General features: G+C 37.0%; 1 protein-coding gene across 3 annotated transcripts in view; it reads right to left on the bottom strand.

The window, feature by feature from the left end:
* The window catches only part of ARAP2 (ArfGAP with RhoGAP domain, ankyrin repeat and PH domain 2), a 150,900-nt gene that overhangs the window by 23,002 nt on the left and 101,169 nt on the right, over positions 1 to 26,729 (bottom strand). For 2 of the 3 annotated variants that reach the window (XM_004579161.4, XM_058670224.1), the window contains exons 21-26: positions 23,796 to 23,901; positions 18,973 to 19,120; positions 16,910 to 16,978; positions 14,189 to 14,263; positions 11,102 to 11,219; positions 3,348 to 3,476 (exon numbers count right to left, since the gene is read on the bottom strand). In XM_004579161.4, coding sequence (XP_004579218.2) covers positions 3,348 to 3,476; positions 11,102 to 11,219; positions 14,189 to 14,263; positions 16,910 to 16,978; positions 18,973 to 19,120; positions 23,796 to 23,901 — 645 coding nt within the window. The remainder of the gene's footprint in view (positions 1 to 3,347; positions 3,477 to 11,101; positions 11,220 to 14,188; positions 14,264 to 16,909; positions 16,979 to 18,972; positions 19,121 to 23,795; positions 23,902 to 26,729) is intronic. The other variant, XM_058670225.1, reaches the window with a different exon arrangement.

The following is a 26,729-nucleotide window of genomic DNA, read 5'->3' as shown; positions in this document are numbered from 1 at the left end:
AGATCTTCCTCTCTGTCTCTCCTCCTCTCTGTATATCTGACTTTGTAATAAAATAAATAAATCTTTAAAAAAAAAGAATGTAAAAAAAAAGAATGTAGAAACAATGGTTGGATTTATGGATTTAGTTGATTTAAACAGCTGAAAGGAAAAGAACAGCATTTATAATATCTATAACTATATCTATCTATCTAGATATATTTAATTTAGAAAGAAGTTTTTTTTAAAGCATCAGGGAAGATGTAATCAAGTTGTACAATACAGATCATAGACACTGCTCAACCCAGACAGACCCATTTACAGATTTATTCAATTAGTTGAAAGGCAGAGTTGGGCAGATACGGAAAAATCTTCCATCTGCTGGCTCACTCCCACATGGCTGCAAAAGCCAGTGCTGCGTCAGGCTGAAACCAGAGCCATGAGCCAGGGTCTATAGCATCTCAATAGATGCAGAGAAAGCATCTGGTGATATGCAAATCCATACCATACCAAATCCTAAACAACATAAGGCATAGAAGGAACATTCTACAACACAATCAAAGCAATACATGAGAAGCCCAATACCAGTATCATATTGACTGTGGAAAGACTGGAAGCTTTTCCATTCAGATCTGGAACTAGACAAGGTTTTCTACTTCCATCACTGCTATTTAACCTTTTATTGTAAGTCTTCACTAGAGTTATTAGGCAAGAGAAAAAATGCAAATCAGAAATCAGGAATTAAAATTATCCCTGTTTGCAGACAACATGCTTCTATAGATAGGATACCCAAAAGACTCAATCAAGAGACTATTGGAACTCATCAGAGTGTTTTGCAGGGTCACAGAGCACAAAATGTATGAATGCAAAAAGTTGGTGATTTGCTCTTGAGAGCTTTTGTGATAAATTACCCTGGTATCCAAATGATTGATTTCTATTGTGTCCCTAGTTTATAACAGTAATATCTTAAGGAAAAGAAACCTTTAACATTATATTCTTTCTGCTTCTAAGAAAAACTATTTCTAAGATGATTCCAGCTTTTCTGCTAACAAACTGACACATGAATCACATTTGATTTACTTGCACTGTTTTCCTTTTAGATCCTAATTTTCAGGTAGAGTGGATGTAACGAATGGAGCAATAACTCTTGAGTAGGTGGTCATGGTGACTGATTTAGGAATCATTTACCAAGACAGAGACAAAGTACACTGAATATCTAGGTTACCCAGAATCCATCTCAAAGAATACTCCACACAAGCAATTAATACACTTCAGGTTTCTGAAACAACCAGAAATAAAATCAAGACTTAAGAAATGGATTTTAGAAGCAGACCATAGTTTCCTTAAAAAGAAGAATACCAAAATAAAGCAAATTCAAAAACACTAAAATAAAACATTATTTTGGTTTGATAATGTAAACAAAAATTAACTTGAGTAACAACACTAATAAAAATACCAGCTAGAGAATTAAAATATTTTAATTGGGGTAGCTCTATTTTTCATCCAAAATAGGCAACAAATAATAGAAGATGGTATGAATAATGTACTTCCTGATAGGATTATTTTAAAATCTGAATATTTTTTATTGCACGGAGACCTAATTTCCTAGCATAAATAATTACAGACGGGATAACAACAAGTTGCACTCTGATTTGGTAAGAGGTTGTTTGCATGGTTCAGGAAGTTTGTTGTGAAGTCACTATCCTCTAAGTAAAGTGATAGAAATAAAAAAAAAAAACTTCAAGCAATTTTTCACAGAAATCTCTGAAACTCTCTCCCTTCAGCTACAGCTACACTTCCTCTGCTTAGGCTGTCCAATGCTTGTCAAGGATGCCTGGCCTAGAGCTAGAAGCTTTCACGACAGGACCTAACATCCATTCACCCAGAGAAGGCCAGGCTTGGGGTGAAGCACCATTCTCCCTACCCCAGAATGTGGTTGGATCTGATGTAATCTGTCACAGAGTGATTTCTACTTGCCCTGCAATAATGAAGACCTTACCAACATTTGAGCGCTCTAAGTCACCTCAATCTGTTAATTGCCAATTTCATCTTCAAAGATTACCAACACGGAGTGGTACTGTTGGTTTGGGTTACCCCACTACACATGCATACCACTCCTTTATATGATAACCATTCATCTTATGTGTCCCTTTTTATTCATGCAAGCAGCCTTCCAGCATTCAGGCAACAGCCAAGGTAGAAGAATATAAGAAAAAAATACAAGACTATAAGAAAAAATTATTATCAGAAAGATAAAATTGGTCAGGAAAAAATCACTAATTTTCTAAAAGAAAAGAAAACATGGGAATCAATCATATATACTACATAATGTTTATTTAGATGCTTGTAAGAAAAACATACCTAAAAAAGCACCCTTTGTTGTAAGCATTTTGCACTTTGAAAAATAATTTTTGAAAGATATGAAGGGCAATATAATGAGATGAGAAAACTGTCAGACTGGCAATGAAAAACTTACTTTGCATTCATACTAGAATCCATGCAATCATATACAGAAGAGATGTAGCACATTTGAGAGCTGTTTCTCCTCACTTTTTTAATAGTTAGAAGAGAAACTGTTCTTAAGTATGTAGTGACTAACTGTAATTAGTGGAACATTTTTCAATTTCTCTTTTCCTCATCTATAAGGGTCACATGACAAGATAAAATATAAAAATAGTTAAATGAGCTCTGGTATGTATGTGTTTCATGATATGCGCTCAATAAATATAATATTAATGTTAACTAATATTATAAATGTCATCAACAAACTTTGAACTGGTTATATGGAGCACTAGCAGAGAATGTTTCTTAACTATTGGTTGATGCCAACACAACAAGTTCGTTTCAAAAAGGAAATGTTTTCTGATGCTATTTTGGCTCCAAGATTTCCTTAAAATATCCAGTTCTTTAAGCTAGTTTCATACTTAATGTAACATGTACACTGTCGTCTTCTAAAAGGACAGAAAATATCCCTACTAGCAAGGTTTTTGTGTGCTTGTGTACCAGTGTAACTGCAAGAAAAGGGAAGACTCCATCTCAGAGTGTGCAATGCTCAAAAAAACTTTCAAACAGAAACTGAGAAAGAATCCTCAACGTCAATCTTTACATTAGCAACAAAAAACATTAAAAACAGGTAGCAAATTACACTGCAAGATATAAGTCACTCCCTCCAGAAAGTTAAAGTCGGTACCAGCAACATTATTAGTTTTTCTTGCTCATATACTGTTCATTCTTTTCTACAATGCTTCATCACAAGACTTGGCTTTAGGCTACTCATTTTCATATTTCCAAATACCACTTGTGCCTCAATCATTGTCCTTTAACCACTTGAATTTTCGATCAAGGTTGCAATGTGGAATACAGGCACCCACCTCTGGAGTGTTTAATTGTGTCGACAGTTAAGAATCTCTTCACCACAAGATAGGCAGAGCCAGGCTCAGCTAAGGAGCTCCACTGAAGCACCTGCTCCAACACATTTTCTCTGTAGTGAAGAGGACGTTCTGCAAAAGACAACGCCCAAGATACGTTGAAAGGAGACACACAATGATCTGCAGGCAACAATACATATTATCATATCTTGTAATACACAACACTAGAACTGCACACAAAAGATCCTTAAAATGAAACTAAGCACATAATAAGCACTTTGTGTATATTAATCTGTGTTGAGCTTTTGTTGTTTAACTATATTTTTTAAAGATTTATTTATTTTTATTGGAAAGTCAGCTCCGCAGAGAAATAGAGATACAGAGAGAAAATTGCTACACTCAATTGGTTCACTCAAGTGGCTGCAAATGCCAGAGCTGAGCTGATCTGAAGCCAAGAGTCAGGAGCTTCTTCTGGGTCCGAAGGCTTTGGGCCATTCTCTACTGCTTTCCCAGGCCACAAACGAGCACCCATATGGGATCCTGGCACATTCAAGCCAGGACTTCAGCCACTTGGCTACCACGCCTGGCCCCTGTTATCTTAATTATTAAAATGAACATTTCAGAAGTACTTTCATCGAGATAAAACCTCAGAGTACAAACATTTGCATAATGAATGTTTGCCTGTGTCTTTTTAATTTATATTATATTTCTGGCTTGCTTGTGAAAAAAACCTATTTGCATATGCAACTGAATGATTTTAAAAGGAGTAGCAAATTAATCTTGATTAGAATTAATGAGTGTAAATTAATCCTCTATGTATTTCATATGACTAGAATCCCAGGATTTTTGACCAGTATTAGTGAACAACATACACCTCAATTTGTATGAAATTCTAAAATAGTACTTTTTCAAAGAACATGTGGAAGTAAATCTAACACTAAGATACATCTGATTATTAGAAATATCACTTATAAACTTTATGAGGCTACAGCTTCATATAACAGGTTAACAAGCAAGAAGTAAAATGACAGCTTAACATTTCTCCTTGATGAATACTCATAGTATATTTTTTTAAATAACATATATTGTAATCATGGATATTTTGAAAATTATTCCAACTAAAACTTTAGATTTTTTTCTAATAAAATATATCAATCAGTTAATACAAATGTAACCATAGGAAAAAGTAAACATATTGCAATAACAAAAAAAGCCACTACAGCATAGAAACTGAAAGCAAATCTGTGTCTAGTTAAGTATTTGGCATCTCTTCTACCAGTGTAGCACTGCCATGTGATTTATCATAGATTCTCAATGAATATTTGAAGAATTTCACAGTAACTAGCAGAGCTGGGTTTTCATCCCGGACACTCTGTTATGTGACATGAGCATCCCAAGGAACTTCTTGATGGCCGGCTCAAACGCCTACCCGGTTGTTACTTTTCAATAACACTCTGAAATAGTCAGTATTATTTATATAAGTTAAGCCAATTCCCAGCATCTTATAGCTGGTAAAATTGAGGAGCAAATTGGAATGTCAAATCTATCTGATTTTAAAACTCAGTTTCTCAACTATCACTCTTAGTTTCACTTTGCACAAATACATGAATTACTTTCTGAGTTTTTGTCACCTGTAATTTTATCGGAGAAAAGTATCAACACACTAAGACTTTGATGAAGACTAAACAACGAAACATAAGTAAAGTGAAAATACAGCACTTCTTCATACTTATCCCTAGCAAGATGGTAAGAAAACAACACCAAGATAACTTCAACAGCCAGAATGTGTGGAAACTAATCATACCACAGAAGGCTTGGAGAAGGGAATAATATTCTTAACTTGAATAAACTATCTGTGACAAAGAAAAAAAACTTACAAGACTGGACAGGCAAAGAGATTTGCATATCATGGATAGTTGGTCACTACCACACACAAGTGGCAGTAAATACTACAGTGGTATCTCTAAAATGTTCCTTGCTACGCTGAAATGTATCAAACTATATACTGAGACTTATCAACATGCATATACTTCATCTTGATGGGAAAATTAATTAAATACGTTTTCCGCATCCATTCCATATGAAATACTTGTAGATTCCTGCAGACCTGTGTTCCTAGACAAAGAACACAGCACAAAAGCTAGATAAAAGTATTTGTTACCCCGGCAAGTATAATAATTATAAAATGACATTGATATCCACCATAAGAGATATTAAGCATAAAAAAATTAACCAGGCCATCAAATATTGTTCAAATATAAAGTCCTACAATTAAACAAATTTTTATTTATACATATATTTGCAAATATTTGTCACAATTGATGATATAGCACATAAATCATCTGGCAATAGGACATTACTAGAAATAAATAATTCTTTTGTTAATTAACTGCAGGATACATAGCAAAAAAATAATGGAGAGTATCAACTGAAGTAAAAGAGCTTTGAAGGTGGTCTTACAGGTGAATGAAACATCAATTGCTTAACGTATATAAAGGTAGCCTCCCTCATTAAACAGAAAGCTATTCATTTTCCACAGCAAATGACACCAGCTTTTAGTGAATTCCTGGTAATAATGACACAGCATTTCCAGACAACTATGACTCCTCCATAAGTCAAATCTTTAGTGCCAAACTTAGAGCTGTGCATTCATTTTTTACCACCTACATAATCAGAATGCAATGAAACATAAATCCAGTTCAAGTTGAGCTGGAAAGAATTCTGATGAAAATAAACTGATCTTGCAGGATCACAGCAGCCTTGAGGATGACAGATAATTGTGTTAACACATGACTGCATAGTTTAACTGGTTCACCCACTTGAAATCGCGGGGAAACCCAGTTAAGTGAGGCCCCTTAGGCAGTTAATTTTGTTTAAGGTCTTGAGGACTAAAGGGTATTTGGGTTACCTGTGCAGAGGTGAGTTTATTTTGAAGAGAAAACAATAAAATACTAATACATTTCAGAAGGAATCCTACTTCTGGAGAAAGAAACCTTCTCCTGGGTGGGCTTAGCCCTAATGATTGTTCACAGCAGGTAAACAAAGTTTGAGATCCTTCAAGGAGAAAGACAAGCAACATCTGTTCTTTGCTCAGCACAAATTTTGCGTATTTCACCAGGCATTCATTTAAAAGGGAAACCTGATTAAAACGAACCAACATGGAATCAAGCTCATCTCAAGTGTACATTGTTCATGGTTTTAGTATAATAGCAAAATTAGGATTTTTTTATATGCCTGTAACAAAGCTTATTTTTCCATTAATCTAACTACTAAAACATTACGCATAAGCAAGAATCTTGTAAGTCATTCACCACCTTTCCACTGATGGTGATTCTATGGATAGTCTGAGTCACACAATTGAAAGGCATGCATCAATCTGCATTTGTGACGGTCCCATCTGTGGTGACTCCATTCATAGTTTTAAAAAAACAGGCTTACAAACGTTTACATTGACATGAGCCTCAGAATTTGCACAGAAGAGTGTACGCAGGCACCTAACTTATTCTAATACAACAACTAGGATAAACAGCTGTAAGATTTTAGTTTTCTTTACTTGAAAGGCAGATTTCAGAGGAGCAGAGACAGATGAAGACACAGAGACTGAACGGCTGAGATTGCCCATCCATCAGGTGGTTCACTCATCAAATAGGTGCAACCAAGCCCGTAAGTTCCATGAGTCTCAGACAGGGGTAAAAGGGCCCAAGCACTTAGAGCACCATCTCCCACTTTCCCAGGTGCATAAGCAGGGAATTTAACTGGAAGAGGAGCATCCGGGAACTAAAATCTCTGAAATTGTGGGATGCTGGCACTGCAGGTAGCAGCCTATCCCGCTGCACAACAAGGGATCCAAATTAAAATTTCCATGAGTACAACAGTGTATATTACCTTTATAAAGAGGGAAAAACAAAATATTTATTATACAAAGGAGACACTAGCTATGACAAAATAGTGGACTACTGCTTTAAAAATTGCAATTAGCTAAAATGTAATAAAATCTGCCAGTCTAGTTTGCTTATTTAATCCTGTATTTATTTTTGATTACTTAATTACTTGGAATGTTAGTTTTTACATCAGAAATCTACTTTCCTGCTCAAATTCTTCAGTTACAATCTTTGACTATACCTTTATGTTCGTAGCTTTTTAAGTGTATTTTGTCTTCCCATTAGGTTACTGAAGTTAAAGGTTTGAACATTTTTAAGGTAAGAAGGTACACATAGTTCCATCCACTTCAATAATAAAATTGAAGCATGGTCCCTTTAATTGCTTCCCTGCAATTACTTAGTAGCAGTAAAAATAAGCTGAGTTTTCTCTTCTGGCAATTTCTACCTGTCTACTGTCATCATGATCATGTCTAATTTGAACCTTATCTCTAAGTGTTTTTTTTTTTTAGTGTGCATGGGATTTTTCTGTGGCTATATACTTAAATATCTATAAACTAAAGCAAATTGATGTCCGCTAGTCTTATGATAACTGTGTTAATATAAACTTTATCCTTTTCATTAGAAAGAAGGGCAACTAACAAAATATCCCACTCCAGTGTGAGCATTAGCAATATACCATGATCATAGGCAGGTAGATAACCAGTCATTTGCTGGGTAAAGACTGCGTGGCTTTCTAAGCAATATTCAAAACAGAATACAGTTTTTCTCCTGGCTCACCCATTCTGCTCACTTCCGTGACTCAGGAAAACCAGGCACCGAATGCCAATGCTGTCACAGAGGAATACGCTTTCATTTGACTCAACGTTTGAGAGAGGAAGGGCGGTAGGAAGAAGATGTCTATGATTCATTTTATGCGCTGAATCTCTTAGGAACCAATAGGAATACAGCATGCACAATCAAGATTATTCAGTCCACATAACAATTTTTTACTGTATTTCAATTAAAAAGACTTCTGTGCAGCGTGTTAACAACAAGGCACTGTGCTTGAGGCAATGAGAGAAGGAAATTTCTAAGGATGGATGGGCGATGTGGAAGTAATGAAATGTTTCTAACTAGTAGAACAATATGATCCAATATGTGATTTAGACAGGAAATTCTGCCAGTAGTGCTACAAGCTGTCTTTTACTCAGAAATAAAATGAAGTTATACATCATTTTCCTTAAAATTAAACAACAAAAGCAAAAAACCAAAATAATTTACCACCCTTGCACCACTTAATCATACAATCCTATGGTTCATATATTCGATGGATTTGAACCACATGGATACCATGTACTAGAGACTGTGCAGGACACTAGAAACAGAAAGAGACTTCATCAAGGTGCTTAGATGAGATCAGACAAACTCAGCATGGTTTTTTTGGTTTTGTTTTGTTTTTGTTTATTGGTTTTTTAAATTTGACAGGGAGGAAGGAGGAGGGAAGAGTCTGTGCTTCCGTCCACTGGCTCAATGCAGTTCTCCCATTTAGAGGACAGGGCTGCCCAGGAGGGCGTGCATCAGCCAGGACGCAGACTCCGACATGGAAACGAGGCATCTTGACCAGCCTCGGAACCACAAGGCGGAATACCCTCCTGTGATCTGGCCATTACAGAAGGTCATAAAGTGACCCAGATGGAGGTATAGCAAAGGTACACTCAGCAATCTCTGCTCACACACATTAGTTAAGCACAAAGACCCAAAGCGATTATTCATTAGGAATACGCAGAAGAAAACAGGGCAAGGGAAAATGGAGCATGGGAAATCCAATATTTAAGAGACAAGAACTAAAAACTACAAGTGAATGAAATGGCCAGAGAACAAAGTGAAGAATCCGGGCAGCACCAGAAATGGGTAGGAGGTCATCAGTGGAAACTGAATGGTCTTCAACAATAAATCTCTCGGAAAGAACAGGTGATGTAATGCCTGAAGCAAATGCCCCAGACAACTGGCTGAGGGTCACAGGAGTCATCTGAGCTCGTCAAGGGAGACACTGTGAATGCACATCAAAGCACCAGTCACTGGGCCTTGGCCATGCATAAGTAAAATATTTCAATATGGATTAAACACTAAAAAAATCATGTACAGTAAAACAAAATGATGGAATAAAAACATCAAGAAGGATGGAAGAAAAGCAAAGTACTTGATAATCCCGTTTCATCTCAATACTGATTACAGCATCCCTAACAATGCACCATCGGGTGTTTCAATGTTGAATTTTAATTTCCACCCTGAGTTTGTGGATGGCAAGATTTTCCTTTTGGCAGTTTGACAGCTCTACTTGAAAGGGTCCCAAGACCTTGCTAGATATCAGCCAGACAGATGGTCAAGGTACAAAGACATTCTGTCTTTTTTTTCTTTTCCTGGAGGTCTTTGAAACCAAATGCCATTGTAACAAAGTTAAGCTTATTCAGCACTTGACTATCGGGCTAGTCAGAGTGTTTTAAAATCTCTCCATACCCTTCAGGGTCTTTGAGATGGAAGATGACAAAACATTTGATTCATTAAAGGCACAGGAAAAGGAAAAATGTCACAAAAAGTAGCTTCTGTTAGGTTTAAAAATGTTTTGGAAAAATCATCTTCTAAATCAGTAAGAGCAAAGAGCATTCAGAAATAACATGCATGATAAATCGCAATATTTGGAATATTATTTTGGGCCCAGCACAGTACCCTAGTGGCTGAAGGTTTAGCCTTGCATGCACAAGGATCACATATGGATGCCATATCCAATCCCGGAGGCCCTGCTTCCCATCCAGCTCCCTGCTTGTGACCCAGGAAAGCAGCCTTGGGACCCTGCACCCATGTGGGGGATCCAGAAGAGACTCTGGGCTCCTGGCTTTGGATCAGCTCAACTCCTGCTGTTGCAGCTGCTGGGGGAGTGAATCAACAGACAGAAGATGTTCCTCTCTGTTTCTCCTCCTCTCTTGTATATTTGGCTTTCCAATAAAAAAAAATAAATCTTTAAAAAATGAGAATATTATTTCGATTAGATTGCTTATCCTTACAAATATCTCATCATGAGGTAGCAACATCAATGCCAAAGGTTTGGTACTATACTCATATTTTTTGCAGTAAATCTAATAATCATTTTGATGAACAGAATTGCAGGAAGAAAACTTCAGGTAGTGCTAATGTAAGAGGGTACTTGAAAATATTTGTGGAAATTGGAACTAAAATGTAAGTTTATTTTTGTATAAAACCTTTGAAACTCATGCATACAGCACTAATGGAAAAATGCACATTATGAGGAAACTATGAATGGATTTCAAAATTCCATTTACCACGTAATATAGAGTAAAAGACTGATCTATTTATTGGAGTTAGAAGTGTTGAAGGAGGATGAGAAAGACAGGGTTGGAGCAGCAGTGAGAAAATACACCTTTAGTTCACTGATTCACTTTCCCAAGCCACTACAATAGCCAGATCCGGGCCAGGGTGAACCTGGGAGTCAGGACATCTATTTGGGTCCCACAGACAAGAAGTAGGTCCCCAAGCACTTGGGCCATCAGGCTGCATTTCTAGGAAAAGTATCAGGAAACTGGATGGGAAATGGAGCAATAGAAGACTCAAGAATAATGGGACATCAAGATTACACTCTGATTTAGGATACTGGTGACCCAATTGGTATCTTAACCTTCTATGCCATCTCTAAGCTTATCTTTCAATTTTAATTTCCATGGACTTTTGGAAGCAACTTTGTATATCAACATATGTAATAAGCTTGAGGGGGATTTATAATGAGATAATATTTTATAAAAACAGAAAATTATTAACTACATGTCACAAAGTATATTTCTGTATACTAGAATGAATTTTAAACTGCTAACAGAGATCACTTACCTAGTTCTTCATTTTCAATAACTTCAAATGTGGCCCAAACATCACCTTTAACCGGAATGATATTTTTTATTGCTAATATGTCATTAGTTAATTCTTCCGCTTCCATTACAGGAGATATCTATAAGAGAAGTAATATTTCTTTAAATGATAGGTCAGACACAACGGAGCCTTATGTTATGAGACAACATTTCCCATTCACTATCTTATGATACTCTATCTTTTTAGTATGGTTAGACCTACTTTTTTCTAAACATACAAAGAAAAATACCATCTTCAAATGAACATGCAATTTATTTTAATATATGTTTATAAAGAGATACTGTAACACTGAAATAACCAGAACTTTTTTTCTCACACAGCGAGCAATTTAAATCAGAAGGGAAGAATATTTCTACTCATACCCAGATGATCTTATTAGACACTGAATCCAGCAAATCTTGTCACCTGTCATTTCCGTAATCAAGTTTGCAGAGTGAGTTTGGTTTATTCAGTCTAGGCCCTAATTATACACAGCTGACCGACTCCTCTGAGTCATGCCAAGAAGCCCCAGGGTTTTGGTAGTCTGTGGTTGCACTGACATGCCAAGTGGCAGATGGTGGTGTACCAAGGTATGCTGGCAGCAGGATTTCAAGGCACAGGGTAGTGTGCAGTGCCAGCCTGCAGTCCAGTTCCAGAACCTGAGGCCTGCTTAAGCATATCACTTCTTCAGGGACTTCCAGGATTTTCTGCTGCGTTTCTTCTTAGCTTTTCAATCTTAAGTGCAAGTGAGCCAAAACTGAGACGCTTTTCTTCAATTAGCATTTGCTTGCAATGTTAAGTGAATGGAGGATGTTCTAAGCCTTACAATATTGCAAGTGAAATTTAACTATGCCCATTTTCAGTGAACAGATCTTTACCAAAAGTTTCTCAGCAGAGACAGTCCCTCATTTTCATCTTTACTACTTAATACTGCTCACAGCCTATCAGAACCACGTAAATAACACAAAGAGATTTCGTGATAGGTAACTCACGCTGTCTGTCATTTAAACTTCATGAAATGTAGTGCTTTGGGGCATAAGTTTATCATAGAATTTTAGAAAAATCCAATGAAATGTAAACTTAACAGGAAAAAAAAACAAAAACAAACAAACAAACAAAAAAAAAAAACAGCCTCCAGGAAAAGCAGAGAGCTTTAAACAGTACCACAGGCAGTTGAATCATTCTAATAAAGTTGTGGAACATCATGGAGTTAAACATTTTTCAAATTACAATTTTTTGAGACAAAAATAAATTATTAAGAGATGAAATTGGAGAAAGAGGTAGCATAGAGTACCCAATTTGCAGGTAAGGAGAGTAAACTTCATCATCTTTGCCCCAGGAAAGGCGAACATCCCAACTTTATATAACCTGGAACTCCACATTTAGAAAATATTTAGTCTTCGGAAAATACAACTTAGTAAAATGAAAACTGGTTTTGGAATATGATAGGCCAAGTTTGTGCTCTGGTCTTAGTTGTTTTTTTTTAACCTAAATTCCCAGTTTGTATTCTTATAAACTTGGGGTGTCGTTTCATCCCTCTCCATGAATTGTAGTCACAATTAGCTGACATCAGTGTAACTAAAGGAATCATCAAGGCCTAATGCAGCAACTAAAATGTTAGTGTCTATATTCTTACATATTCAAATATAAAGCTGTTTTAGATGAAATTGGACAATATTTTTCAAATAACATGAGAATTTATCTCAACCATCGTCATTTGTTATGCTCCTGTGACTATTATCAGAATGTGCTCTGAAGCAATTAATGTATAGATTTCAATGTTGCCTTTAAACATCTCTTCTAGCACTAGTGATGGAGTTGTACCAATGAACGTGAGCTAGTTTCTCACATCCCCAATGATATACACTGCAAACGCAGTGTAAATCATAATAATAGCACCGAGGAAGTGAGAACACAAATGGCTTATGAGGAAAAATCCTATGCTGTAAGAATTTTGACTCCACACGCCGGGGCAAGTAGCTCATAGTAGAGTTAGGGCACAACCATTACTATTTATCTAAAATAATAATTCCAGGAAGTGTACCTGAGGCCTGGAAATATCTAATGTGACTGTTTGAGCTTGAGTTTTTAAATCTGAGATTTAATGGTGAGTTTCAGCTACAATGCAGATGTCTGTACCTCGCAGAGAAAAGGATCCTGTACCATTTATACAAAGGAGACTATTGACTGAAAATAGTAACAAGAGAAAGATGGATAGCACAAATCATTAACATGCTCAAACAACAGTATGATTTAATATGCAAGTAAACAAGATGATTGAATGTGGAAATATATGGGAAACAAATGTAGGAGATCAGTAATCGCAGCCCTAGTAGTAACAGTTATTAGGTGCTTGTTGTAGAACAATTTGCTGCTAAGCTTTACATGTGTTATCATATTGAGTCTTCCCATTGACGTCATGAGACAAAACATTCTATTTTTTCTACTTTTTAATAAATGAGAAGATTGAGGACTACACAGGATAAATGAGTTGTCTCATGTTAAAAATCTTGGAGGGGAGGGGTGAGGATTTACGTTCAAGATATTCGCAAAAAACTGTAGAAAATTTCAACTGTAAGCTAAAGCACATGATGTGTTCTATCCAAATAACTAAAATACAGAGTGCTCGTAAATAAAAAAATAAATCTTGTCATCATTCACTGAAAGATAAAGACAACATAGAACACAGAAAACACTGAGAAATACATTATCCTTAAATTAATGGAGAACAGCATATCAGAAAGTGATGGTCTTTGTAGTACATATTGCTACTGAATAAAAGGAAGACTCTAACAAACTGTTAAACATACCTTGACAATAGGATACTAGATTTTCTACCATTGTCTATACCTGCAATGCCATCATACATTTAAACAACAGAATGTTGGACTTGTAATTGTTTCTAAAGAACTGTACTATTGATTGGGGAGTGGCGAATGAAGGGAAGGTGAAGTGGGGAAATCCCTACACCTACAAAATGGAAAAATAATAACAATAAATAATACAAAAAAACATAATGCCAGGACTTAGGATGTACAACAGTACTATGTCCATCCACTTAGGACTTACCCGGATGATAATGCTACAGTCAGGTTCCTTCCTTTCTACATACACTTCAATGAGCAAATCTCCAGCCTGGGAAACCTACAAAGTAGATGTGAAGATCGCACATGTGAGGGTGTTGCCAAAAGACACACAGACACTTAAAAGACAGAGGTCAGGTTTTGCAATGCCATATACAAACCAAATCAGTTCAATATCCTGTTCACAACTATGGTATATTCCATTTATCAGAATGGTTTATGATGAAGAAGAAATCAACATTTTTTTTTTACTGAAATAATGTATCTGGATTCAATGGAAATGTGCTGACATTGAAAAGAGATGCTGCAAGAGCCACCACTATTTCTATTAATAAGATACACAACAGGAAGAACTGAAAATGTGTCTCACGTAATTCTGCTTTAAACTACTATGCACAGACTCAAAAACTAAAAGGAAAAAGCAGAAGTAAACTTTTAGAAGCATGACAGATCCCTAATTTTTTAAAAATAATGAGAAATTAGTTCAGAGTTGTATTAAAGCTGTAAATACAGAAAGTAAACCTGGTTTAAAAATAAAAGTGAAATGACATATTATGGCAGACAATACAGAGAAGTATTATTTTAGTTACCTTCGGCCAAGGATTAGAGTACAGAAGACAGATGCCATGAAGAAGATACAAGACCGAAAAGGAAAAGTACAGACCATCCTCACGTTCACCCACACAACAAGATGTGGTGAGTTAACAAAGAATCAAATAAATACACGAAAAATACTGAATAGCTTTTTGCCAACGTTCATGTAAGTTATAGGAAACTACCTGGAAATTGTAACACCATCTTATTAAAAAAAATAACAGAAAAATTATCCTGAAGCTCAATTTGCCTAGGAACAACATTTAATCAAGTAAAACACAGGGAGGTGATACTTGAAAGATGTCCTTTGAAGAAGTGTTAATTATTTCACGCCTACAGTTTTAGAAAAGTTTATTTTTAAACTGTGTGTGTTTGTGTATTCCAGTTGCTACTACACTGAATTTCTAAGGAAGGAAAAGATACAGTTTACAAACTTGCTTTTCACTTGTGTTTGCATAAACAACTCTTCAGGAAGGACACATTTCAAAAATTTAAAAAGCAAACACAAAGAACTCATACAACGAAGCCAAAAAGATGAACAGGTAAGGAAATTAGAAGCAAAACACAGACATTGTCACAAAAACACTCCAGAGGAAACTTTGGATTGAATAGAGAAAAACTAAAACAATGTATTTTTCCAAACTCTCCAATTTTCTAAATACTAAACTTTTAGATAATTATCTTCCTGTTTTACTTTATGCTAAATTTAGGAGTGTTCAGGATGCATTATTTTTTTAAAAACATGAATATAAAGGATTAAAATGGAGCTGGCTTAGTAGCACAGCCAGTGAAACTGCTACCAGTGGTGCTGACACTCCATATGGAAGCTAGTTCAAGTCCATGCTGCTCACTTCCAATCTGGGTCCATGCTAATGAGCCTAGGAAGACAGCAGAATGTGGCCAAATTCCTTGGGCTTCTGTACCCATATGGGTGACCCAGAGGAAGTTCCTGGCTCCTGGTTTGGACTGGCTCAGCTCCAACATTTGCCAAGTAGTAGGCCAGTGGACTTCTGTTCCCACCCCTCTCTCCTTCTGTAATTCCCCCTTTAAACAGATCAATCTTTCCAAAAAAGGATAAAAATGTAAAATGCAAAAGGTATTTTTGTAGTATATCAATATAGAGGATGCATTCAGGCTCACACAGTGCTTTATTTCATGCACTCAACTCTTCCCCAAAATGTCAGAAATTAAATAAATTGTAAGAAGTCACAATTTTTAGTGATCAAGTGGGTACCTCTGAAATTGAATTAGCTATGTTTAGTTAAGTGCAGTAATTGGTTAAACAGCTACTATCACTGTGCTGGTACTAAAACAGCTAAGCCTTTCCTCAACTTCTTCGTCTGGAAGAACAGTGCCAATGACTACTCTAATTAGTAGCAGGTATTTTAGGACTGAAAGGGATTTACCATCTGACTACTGAAAAAGCATTTCCTCACTAGCTGAATGTTATCACAAACATGGTATGTTTGACTCATTCCTATTGTTTACAATAATACCTGAATCCAGTATAACCTTAGCTACTAGAAGATGGTTAATGAATATTCAGCAAGCATTCATTAAACAAAGTACCCTGGAAAGGCAGAATGCATGTTGCCCATACAAATTCAATGTAAGACACCTGAAGAGAGCAAGACAGAATTTAGAATAGTCCACTGAACATGAAAATTAGCAAGTGTTACAAAAATCGCATTAGAAAAGTTCCCATTAATGCAATCACCTGAGAGCATGCAGAGCAAAAGCACAATGAAATAAATTTTCAGAATTATAAGGAAAGAATCATTAGGCTATCTGAATTTTCAAGTAACTCTACTACTTCTTTGGCTTTAAATGCTTCCCTTGAAGTCTCCCAGCATTTCCAATGCTTTTTTTTTTCTCATAAATATTTATTTATAAATTGAAAATTAATTTTCTCTATTTAAAAGAATATGATTAACATATTTCACATGTATACATCATGTTGTAGATTTACAGAATTATTTTTTATCTAGGTTCTTTTTCACCATTACTTTTGTTTTGTTTCAAATGGGAATATGAAAGTACATGTACCAAAAAATCTTGATTTACAATAGAAATGCTTCTTTATTTTTTGAGAGATCTAACTATTACTACTCACTTGAGTGTCTTTCCACTTGGTAATAAAGCTATTCTCTATGTCCATTTGTTTGACTTGATCTTCTTTAACCTGTTTAAGATATAATTTGGGACATTCTAATAAGGTAGAATACAGGGAGCAGTGGTACTCATCCGCATGTATTCTTCAGGAACTTAAATATCACCAAGTAAAAGAGAAAAAAGAATGGCTATCTTAATCAGCATGGGCCCACAAAACAGGGCGGACAGAAATCCAAGACAGAACTTCATAGAGTTCAGAACACTTTTTGATGATATTGCTTCAGGCTGCAGAGCCTATCCATGAAAACCCCATTGCTAAGGTGATGAAGCCAGCAAAGGGATGAGGCTCATAACTCATTTTCTCAAGTCAAAGCTTTCATGAAGGGCTGATTAAATTTCTACCATTTGGTAACGTTGGGTTTAACATACTGTGAAGATAACCATGTTTCTACAAAGGAACATTACAAAAATAAAACAAAAATAAAGAGAGCATGTAAAGCCACATATGACTTTTTGTAATCTTTTCACAGAATCAGCTTATTGCAAAGAAGCTGCTATTGATCAAAAATAGTGGACACATAAAGAAAGAAATGGAGGGAAGCAAAGAACAAGGAAAATACAACCACTTTGCATCCACTACTACATGGATTAACATACACACTGTGAAATTTTATTGAAGCATTTTCTTTCCCCTTGCTAAGGAAACATAAATTATTACAAGTAAATAAAAACTCTATAAGCAGTACCATATAACATTATCCCACTTGGCTTCACCTGCTGCATTCTTAGCTCTGGAAAACAGGAAGTCCTATAAACATCATTAATTGAAAGCCCAGAAATGTTACATGCAGAACTGGAGTTTATAACACATAAACATCATTTGCAAATCTTTATTTTTTTTTATTTTTCTGCTGAACTGAGAAATCATCCCTAATGTCAATTTTATGACAAAAATATGAAAATATTAAGTCCATAAAAGAACAAACTGAAAAGCTAAATAACTAAAACTGATAGTGGGTGAGCATTGTACCTGCTTCCCGTCCCCATATCTCATCCAGTTTCCTGTACTTGAGACCTTGGTCTTCATGTTGAAGACCCACAGCGAGTTTCTGGGTCCTGGCTTCTGCCTGGATCAGCCCTCAATGTTCTGGACAACTAAGTGCTTAATCAGTCAATTGAGGATTTCTCTCTTTTTGTTTTCTCTCTCCCTGTTATTCTGCCTTTCAAATAAATAAATATATCCTACAGAAAAAGAGAAATGGCTTACCAAATAATCACAGAATAATGACAGGATCTCAACATTTTCTTTCTTTTCAATTGGGAATACAATTTTAGGAAAAACCTTAAAATATTTTCAGTTACAAAATTTAATAGCATAGTGTTTATTTTTGAGTTTGTTAATTTCATAAATTGCATCACTTTAAGCAGACATACGCAGTACTCAAATCCAAAGCAGAAAAGGCACAAATGCCCTATACATAGAATTAGGTTGTTTAAGACTAGATACTATAAAAACTTTATATAAAATAAACTTAAATGAATACTATAGCTAACTTAACAAAGCTAGTTATATCTGGCCCAGCATGATAGCCTTGTAGCTAAATACTCGCCTTTCATCTGCCAGGAGCCCAATGGGAACTGATTTATATTCTGGCTGCTCCACTTCCCATCCAGCTCCCTGCTTGTGGCCTGGGAAAGCAGTAGAAGATAGCCCAAGGTCTTGGTACCCTGCAGCCATGTGGGAGACTCTGAAGAAGCTTCTGGCTAGTGGCTTCGGACTGGCTCAAAACTGGCCATTGCAGCCACTTGAGGAGTGAACCAGCAGACCAAAGATCTTTCACCCTGTATCTCCTTCTCACTGTATATCTACCTTCCCAATCAAAAAGTAAAAAAATGAAATTATATCTTTTTTTAAAAAAAGCTAGTTACATCAAAGAAGGAATACAACTACCATTTATTTTCTCTCTATATAATATTCACGAAGGTTTGAATAACATCCAAAACATGCATCCTTGCAAAGGGAAAGAAAATGACCTTAATAAACGAAGAATGTAAAATATTTACCTCAAATATTTCAACATAGTTATTAATCAGGTCCTCAATTACACTCACTTCTTCACTCGTTTGTCCCTTTGTTTGAAACAAACATGATGAAAAGACTAAGGCCAGATTATGGGCATTCATGTGATTGATTTCTGAGCACTTCTGAACCCTGAAAGAGAAAAGCACAGCTCATTATGAAACACTTCTATTTAAAAACTGCATGGGACTCTAAATCAGAATACTAAGTTAGCATTTTTCTCTGACATAAAAAAAGGCAAAGATAATTTAAACAACCATCACCATTAAAAACTGTTAAGCAAGTGCACATTACAATGTGGTACTTGACAACTGTTTTCAGCAGAGGGCTTGAGTATATTCTAACAATGAAACAACTCAGCTCAAGCACAGATCTGTGTACCCAGTGTGGTGTAAGATGACCCAGAACCACACCACAGAGGAAGGGACAGGAGCTACGTAGGAAACAAAGCAACACAGGAGGAAAAGCCCACACACAAGACAGGGCTGCATATTCCAGGATAAGGGTTGAGCTAAACATTTCAGAAACTTCATAGTAGGAGAGAAATAGTGACCTACAGTTGGTGCCAGAAAAGTGACTTACTTTACAAATACAACTAGAGTTTCCTTGAGCAAAACTGGGGATGTTTCTAATGAACACATATGAGGAAATACAGAATAATCTTGGGAATCTAATATAGCATTTAAAGCATTCACAAGTACAAATTCAAAATGATTTTCAAAAACACAAGTCATTTCTGGGCCCAGTGCAAAGGCCTAGTGGCTAAAATCTTCGCCTTGTAAGCACCAGGATCCCATATGGGCACAGCTTTGTGTCCTGGCTGCTTCAAGTTCCATCCAGCTCCCTGCTGACAGCCTGAGCAAAGCAGTCTAGGATGCCCCAAAGTCTTGGAATCCTGCATCCACATGGGAGACATGGAAGAAGCTCCTGGCTTCAGATCAGCTCAGCTACAGCTGCTACAGTCAGCTTGGGGATTGAGCCAGAGGATGGAAGATCTTTCTCTCCTCTCTCTATAAGTCCATGTTTCAATAAAAATAAATAAATCTTATTAAAAAAAATACAGCCACCTCCACAAAAAAGGGAAAGCTACATTAGCAAAATATCTTACATAAGAACCGTTAAGTATGCACATGAAGTACCTGTTAATGGCTTCTATTTGTCACTAATATGTACTAGCTACTTGGTTGTTGATTTAGTTACACTTGGAGATTTTAAAAAATACATATTGAATGAAGGAGACCAAAACAAAATGAGAGTAGGCACATCTCTGTACAGAACACAGATTGTAGTAGGTGCGAAAAAAAAAAAGTAAGTAAACATGATCATTATATACATGGTGTGCAAGAAATTCAGAATAAAACACCAAATTGCATAACAGACAGGGCAAGTGAATGTGATTTATAAGCAATTGGAATTTAATAGAGAAGGATGTAACAATTGTACACATCTCTCTCCAAATTAGTCCTGCAGTCTCATCATACCAGCCTGTAAACATCCAGGTAATTTATCAGCATGTCTGCCTCTGTTAGTGGAGTCGAAGCAGGTCACAGAGACCACCACCATCATCACACTGGAGAACGTAACGGTGAAAGGAATTAAGTGCACATGACTAGTAGAGTAAGCAATTTCCTATCTAAGGTAAGGAATGAGTTAAAAGCAAAATCAACCTGACCTTACCCAAACTGACTTTCCAAACTTTTGACAACACCATGAAATATTCCTGCTTTCAAGAGACTTCCTTCGATAATGTTGTTCGTTGGCACTATTTCACCTCTGTCGTTTGCACAGCTGCAATGTCTGGGACCAAGTGAACGCAACCAGATCTGCTTCGTACTTTTTCCTCTGCCCTCAGATATTGTTCCCAAGTATTCCAAATTGGCCTGCTCAGTCCTTTCATACTTATACCCTGCCATCAGAAATTCTATTAACTTGTTTTCTAAGTAAGTAATCCGATCACAGAGGCTCTCACAGAAGCTGCTGTGATCATCCTCTCCTTTCCATGCATCAGAGTGGGGAGCATCCAGCCTCCAGGCCAGGAAGGACACAAAACCATTTGGTCTGACCCTTCCCAGGCAACCCCAGGTAGGATTCAACTTTCAATAAATCTTGTCAGGCTACTTTTTCAGCTAAACTCTATAACATATGAGTAATTGTTATAAATACCAAGGCATCATTGGCAGAAAAATTAAAAGGTTCCCTACCCTTAGACATGAATGAGATCTAAATGTTTCGCATGGTCTACAAAGCTGCTCTTTCATAATGTACTGCTAGCCAATTCTGTCTCATCCTCTAATATTCGCACATCGCAGAAAAACATTCTGGCTTATTTCTTGTTTTTATCTTGCTTCCATACCCAGTCCATCTCTCCAAATCTGAAGCATCAAAGCATTCCCTACAACTTCAATGCATCATTCATTCCTCTACAGTACCCTGCCACAGCGTAAAATTTTCTACATTCAAGCTTTTACCCACATCTCATAAGCATCGAAATACAAGTACACAACACAGGCCACATTTGTGTGGTAAAACAATAGCATCCGTTTTATAATAATGGTGTTTACATTCCCAAGAATAAGTTGTTGGAAATTAGAGGGAAAAAAGGGACTGGGTAAGACTTTTAAATCTACTCTCCAAACTATATATATATATACACACACACACACACACACACACATACATACATACACATATATACATACATACATACACACACATATACATACAGTGGATTTCAGGGTTTTTAAAATTTATTTATTTTTACTGGAAAGGCAGATCAGATTTATGGAGAGAAGAAGAGACAGGGAGAAAGATACTCCATCATCTGATTCACTTCTCAAATGGTCACAATGGCTGGAGCTGAGCCTATTCAAAAGCTTTTTCCAAGTCTCCCAGGTGGATGTAGCGTCATAAGGCCTTGGGCCATTCTCCACTGCTTTCCCAGGCTACAAGCAGGAATCTTGATGGGAAGTGGAGCAGCTGGGAAAAATATGGTGCCCATATGGGATCCTGGCAATTGCAAGATGACAACTTAGCTTTTATTGTAATTTATTCAAGGAAATATGAATATTCTATCCACACATATTCTATCCATAAGACACATTAAGAAAAATTTATACTTTTGTCATTTTAAAATAATTTTTGATGAGATTAGAACAAAAGATCAGTTTTAGGCTTGTAAGGCTATTTTGACATATCTTCATCTTTCACCTCTTGTTTCTCAAGTCAGATTACACTCTTCAATTCTTTCAAAAGTGGGATGCCTTACTCCCTGACACAGAAAATCATTTTGATTTTCCTTATCTCATTGACACTATAATTCCAAAATATCAGGATTCAGGTAAGATGTCAATGAATAATAATAAAAAAATAACAGCCTGTAAATATCTCTCTATGAGAAATTGCTGTGCTCTGATTCCTGCTATAGAATCCAGGTCCCTCAACATTCAGGGAACTGTGGATTCTTTCCAATATAAGTCATGCACATGCTAAAAGTGTTTACATCAAAATCTGTCCCAGTACATCACTGAGACACGGACAAGACTCGATAAGGCAGACTCAATGTGTATGCTACAAGAAAATCATTCCTGAAACCATAGCAGAGCAAACTATGACCACTTGCAATGACATATGCCCTACTGGAGTGGCAACTAGAATCGCAGCGACTCTGTTTCTGATCTAGCATTGTGTGAGTGCTCCTGAGAAGGCAGCAAGTGATGAGCAAAGCCTGGGCTCCTGACACCCATCTGGAAGACCTGGGAAGAGTCCCAAGCTCCTGACTCCCGTCTGTCCCAATTCTGACTGTGGCCATTGTCTGTGAGTGAATCAAAGCATGCAAGCTCTCTTCAGCCACAGTCTGGGACTCTACCTTTCAAATTGAACAGAAATATTTTTACTTGTTTTCCCTTCTACTATTTCTCACACAAATGAGTTTTCATGTATTTGCTATAGACAGAGATAGGCACTCAATGTGTATGCTACAAGAGAAACCCTCTGTTTGCTAGTTCACTTCCTAAAGGACAGCGACAGCAAGACTTGGGTACACTGAAACCAACAGTACAAACACCCATTTATTCTCATTTATGGGTGGCAGGGAACCAAGCACGTGAGCCATCTTCTATTCACATCCAGGATCACATCAGCACAAAGCTGTAGTGGTAGCAGGAGCAGGTACTCGCATCTGGCACTCAGATGTGACATATGGGCATTCCAAAACAGTGTCATAACCACTCCAACTGAATTTTAAGATTGTAGCTTGTACTATTTGCATTTGAGGAAGTTACATATCACTGCCAAACATTTAACAAATGTTCCAGGGCCCAGTGCAGGAGCCTAGCAGCTAAAGTCCTTGCCTTGTATGTGCCAGGATCCCATATGGGTGCCAGTAATTGTCCTGGCAGCCCTCCAGCTCCCTGCTTGTGGCCTGGGAAAGCAGTCCAGGACAGTTCAAAGCCCACCTGTGTGGGAGACCCAGAGGAGGTTCCTGGCTCCTGGCTCCGGATCAGCTCAGTTCCACCGATTGTAGCCACTTGGGGAGTGAATCAGCAGAAGGAAGATCTCCCTCTCTGTCTCTCCTCCTCTGTACATATCTGATTTTCCAATAAAAATAAAAATAAATATTTAAAAACATGTTCCAGTGTAGAAATAACTTGATGATATTAAATACAGAAAGAACAATGTGATATTTCATACAATACGGTAATAAGTTGAGTCATGAAGAGGAAGAGTCTAGCCACAGCACTCCAAGTCAAAACAATGACATAATGGGAGCCAAGTTTGAAATGTCTAGAAAAACCCATGCGTGCAGGACCTGTAAAGGTGTTCAACGAGAGCTGCCAACGTTGCCCGGTTGACCCCAGGGAGAGTGCGTATAAATGCCCCATACTTCTTTATTCTTTCCTTGTCATCCTGTGCATCTGGCAAGAAAAAAAAAATCCTTAGGGCTAAATAATTATCAATTTTAGACATAAATTAACTTTTCCACAATTTTAAATCAGAAATTATTCACATATTTTAATAAATGGTACAACTGTTCAAGCTTCTAGAGCAACCACATACATGTATTCACGTGCAAATGCCAAAGCTATCTGTTTTAGCTGTTACAATCCCTTGTGATTTAAAAAAGAGAAAAACAGTCAAAATGTGAGGCTAGCATGGTTTTATTTTTTAATCTTATACCTTACAGAATAGCAACTTCTAACAGGAATACATTCAACTAATTTCTCAAACTGCAGCACAAAGTAGAGAGTTAAACCAAAAGCATTGTGTGCGGCTATGGTAAGGTTTCTTTACGTATATGTGGAAATGACAATTCTGATCTTTTTCCCCTAGGAAATCGTAACAACCTCACCAAAGCTACAACACTTCCCAGAGGTGCAAGCTGTGCATTATCCCTCTGATGTAAATGAACGGTCCTTTGCCAGCACTGGTCCCTGCAAGCCATCGGAAAGGATGAGGGGATAATGGAGAAGGTCATACACAAGCCTGAATACTACGGTCCAAATACAGACGGATGGATTGTCTTTGTCTTGAGCAGAAACTGACAGGACATTACCTTCAAATTAGCCAACTCTAAGATGTTAAATGGTTTTAGAATTCATAGAAAGGCACCTCAACGGTATAGAGTCCACAAACAGGGAACATCCAGTCATTTGATCTGGCCCTGCCAATGCAACCACGGAAACGGGTTTCCCGCTCCTGATCTAGATACAACATGTACACTAATGGTTTGTTCCTGCCTAGCTAACACAGGAAATAAAAGACTATTTTTTAAAACTTCTTTAAAAAATGTTTGTTTATTTATTATTTGAAAGGCAGAGTTACAAAAAGTAGGAGACACAGAACACCTTCCAATTACTGGGCCACTCCCTAAATGGTCACAACAGCCAGAGCTAAGCTGATCTAAAGCCAGAAGCTAGGAGTTTCTCCTGGGTCTCCCAAAAGGGCAGGAGCCCAAGGACTTAAGCCATCCTCTGCTGCTTTCCCAGGCCATTGGCAAGGAGCTAGATAGGAAGTGGAGAAACATAATCTGGTGCCTATTTGGGATGCCAGGCGTTACAAGCTTGAGGATTAACCTGTTGTGCTACCGTGCTGGGCCCCTTCCAATGCCCCCCCTCGTCCCCCAAATAAATATCTTACACCTACTTTGCAACTCAAGGGCATTGCACTTATATATTCCTTTTCACTTCCTAAGTATCTTTCGAAAGATGGCCTTTTCATTTTCCACTTAGCTGTGTCTGTTCTTTGCAGAGAGGCAGTAGCACATTAATGATTCTGTAACATACACAGTCACATGCCAAGGGCATCAGAATCCCTGGGGATATAAGAAACACTGTGCCATATATTTTTAGAACACTCCTATTTGAAACTGCAAGTGATATCTCTTTTGTGCCAATTTAGCCTGCACATGAGATCTGTATAAGGAAACAGGGTTATATAGACTTCCGTGTCCTAGCAGAGCAAGAAAGGGAAAGACTCACATGACAGTTACGATACTACTCGGATGAGCCATTCGCTGTACAATCCAAATATTTATCCCTGCATTATCCAGGTTCTAACTATAGGGATAACGGGTTGTATTTAATAAAATTAATACTACTACAGTTCCTGGAATAAGACACCACATTAGGATAGGATACATTCACATACCTCCTAATGAACTGGCATTTTAAATGAAGACAAGCTTGGGGGGGGGGGGGGAGTAAGGCAACAGAAAATATAATCAGAAAACTGACTAGGTGCTGAATTAGCTAACCTATCTCAGAGGGGATATGTGCATCATATGAAAAGTGGATTGCCCTGCAAGGCACCCTCAGCCACAGCGCCAGGATGGTAAAGAGGTCTCCTCTGAGGTCACTCCAAGTACGAAAACCTCCTCTGAGGTCACTCGGAGAGCTGTGGTTTATGCTTGGCGGATCCTTCATGAACCACTTCTGAAAACTGAGCAAGCTATTTCAGCTGTAAATGCAATGGGCTTAAAGACCATTTGATGCAACATTCAAAGTGTTCTCTACATAAACTCTCAAAGAATTCACATCCAAGTGAAAGGTGAACAGATTCCCTTCTGACATGGGCTCCCCACTTACAGACTACCTCCTCCTGGAGACTGACCTGAGTAAAGACTTCTTTGTCTCACATTTTACAACTTTAACAAAAACATATTTGTCACACAGTTGTTATAATAGATTTTGCAGTAAAGAGCCATTATCAGCTTTTCAAAAATAGAAATACTACAAATAACTTCATGGAAAGAACAATAAAATCTTAAGACAAAAATGAGAACTACAAGAAAACTGGGTTGAAAGAAATACATTTACGTATTTCCATATTTTATCTCCCAGAAAACAAAACAATTAACTGTTCTTGTGATTATAGTTAACTCTACTGGTTTGAGACATATAAGGGAGCAAACAAAAGATTTATGAATTTTATAAATGAAGAGCTTTACATTAAAGTCAATACTGCTATCTACTTGCTGACACCGATATGGGTCACTTGGGATAATTTTTATACTATGCAAGATTTGTGGCAATATTCACAAGAAATCCCTTCAAATTAATTTTATCATAGAATAAATCAATGTCTTCAATAAGAATCTCACTTCTTAATAGCAGAATATCATGCAGCTAAATTCAAAGTAAATTTTCCAAAAAATCTTGAAACAGGTTAATGCATAAGATACCAACAGATTAGGAATTACAGTTTAATTCAAGGAAAACTGTTAAATACTGAAGGTATAAAATTA

Source organism: Ochotona princeps, chromosome 11, assembly GCF_030435755.1.
Source record: "Ochotona princeps isolate mOchPri1 chromosome 11, mOchPri1.hap1, whole genome shotgun sequence".
In the NCBI taxonomy this organism is placed as follows: domain Eukaryota; kingdom Metazoa; phylum Chordata; class Mammalia; order Lagomorpha; family Ochotonidae; genus Ochotona; species Ochotona princeps.
The sequence above is the reverse complement of the archived record's forward strand: the minus strand, read 5'-3'. Positions and strand labels throughout refer to the sequence as shown.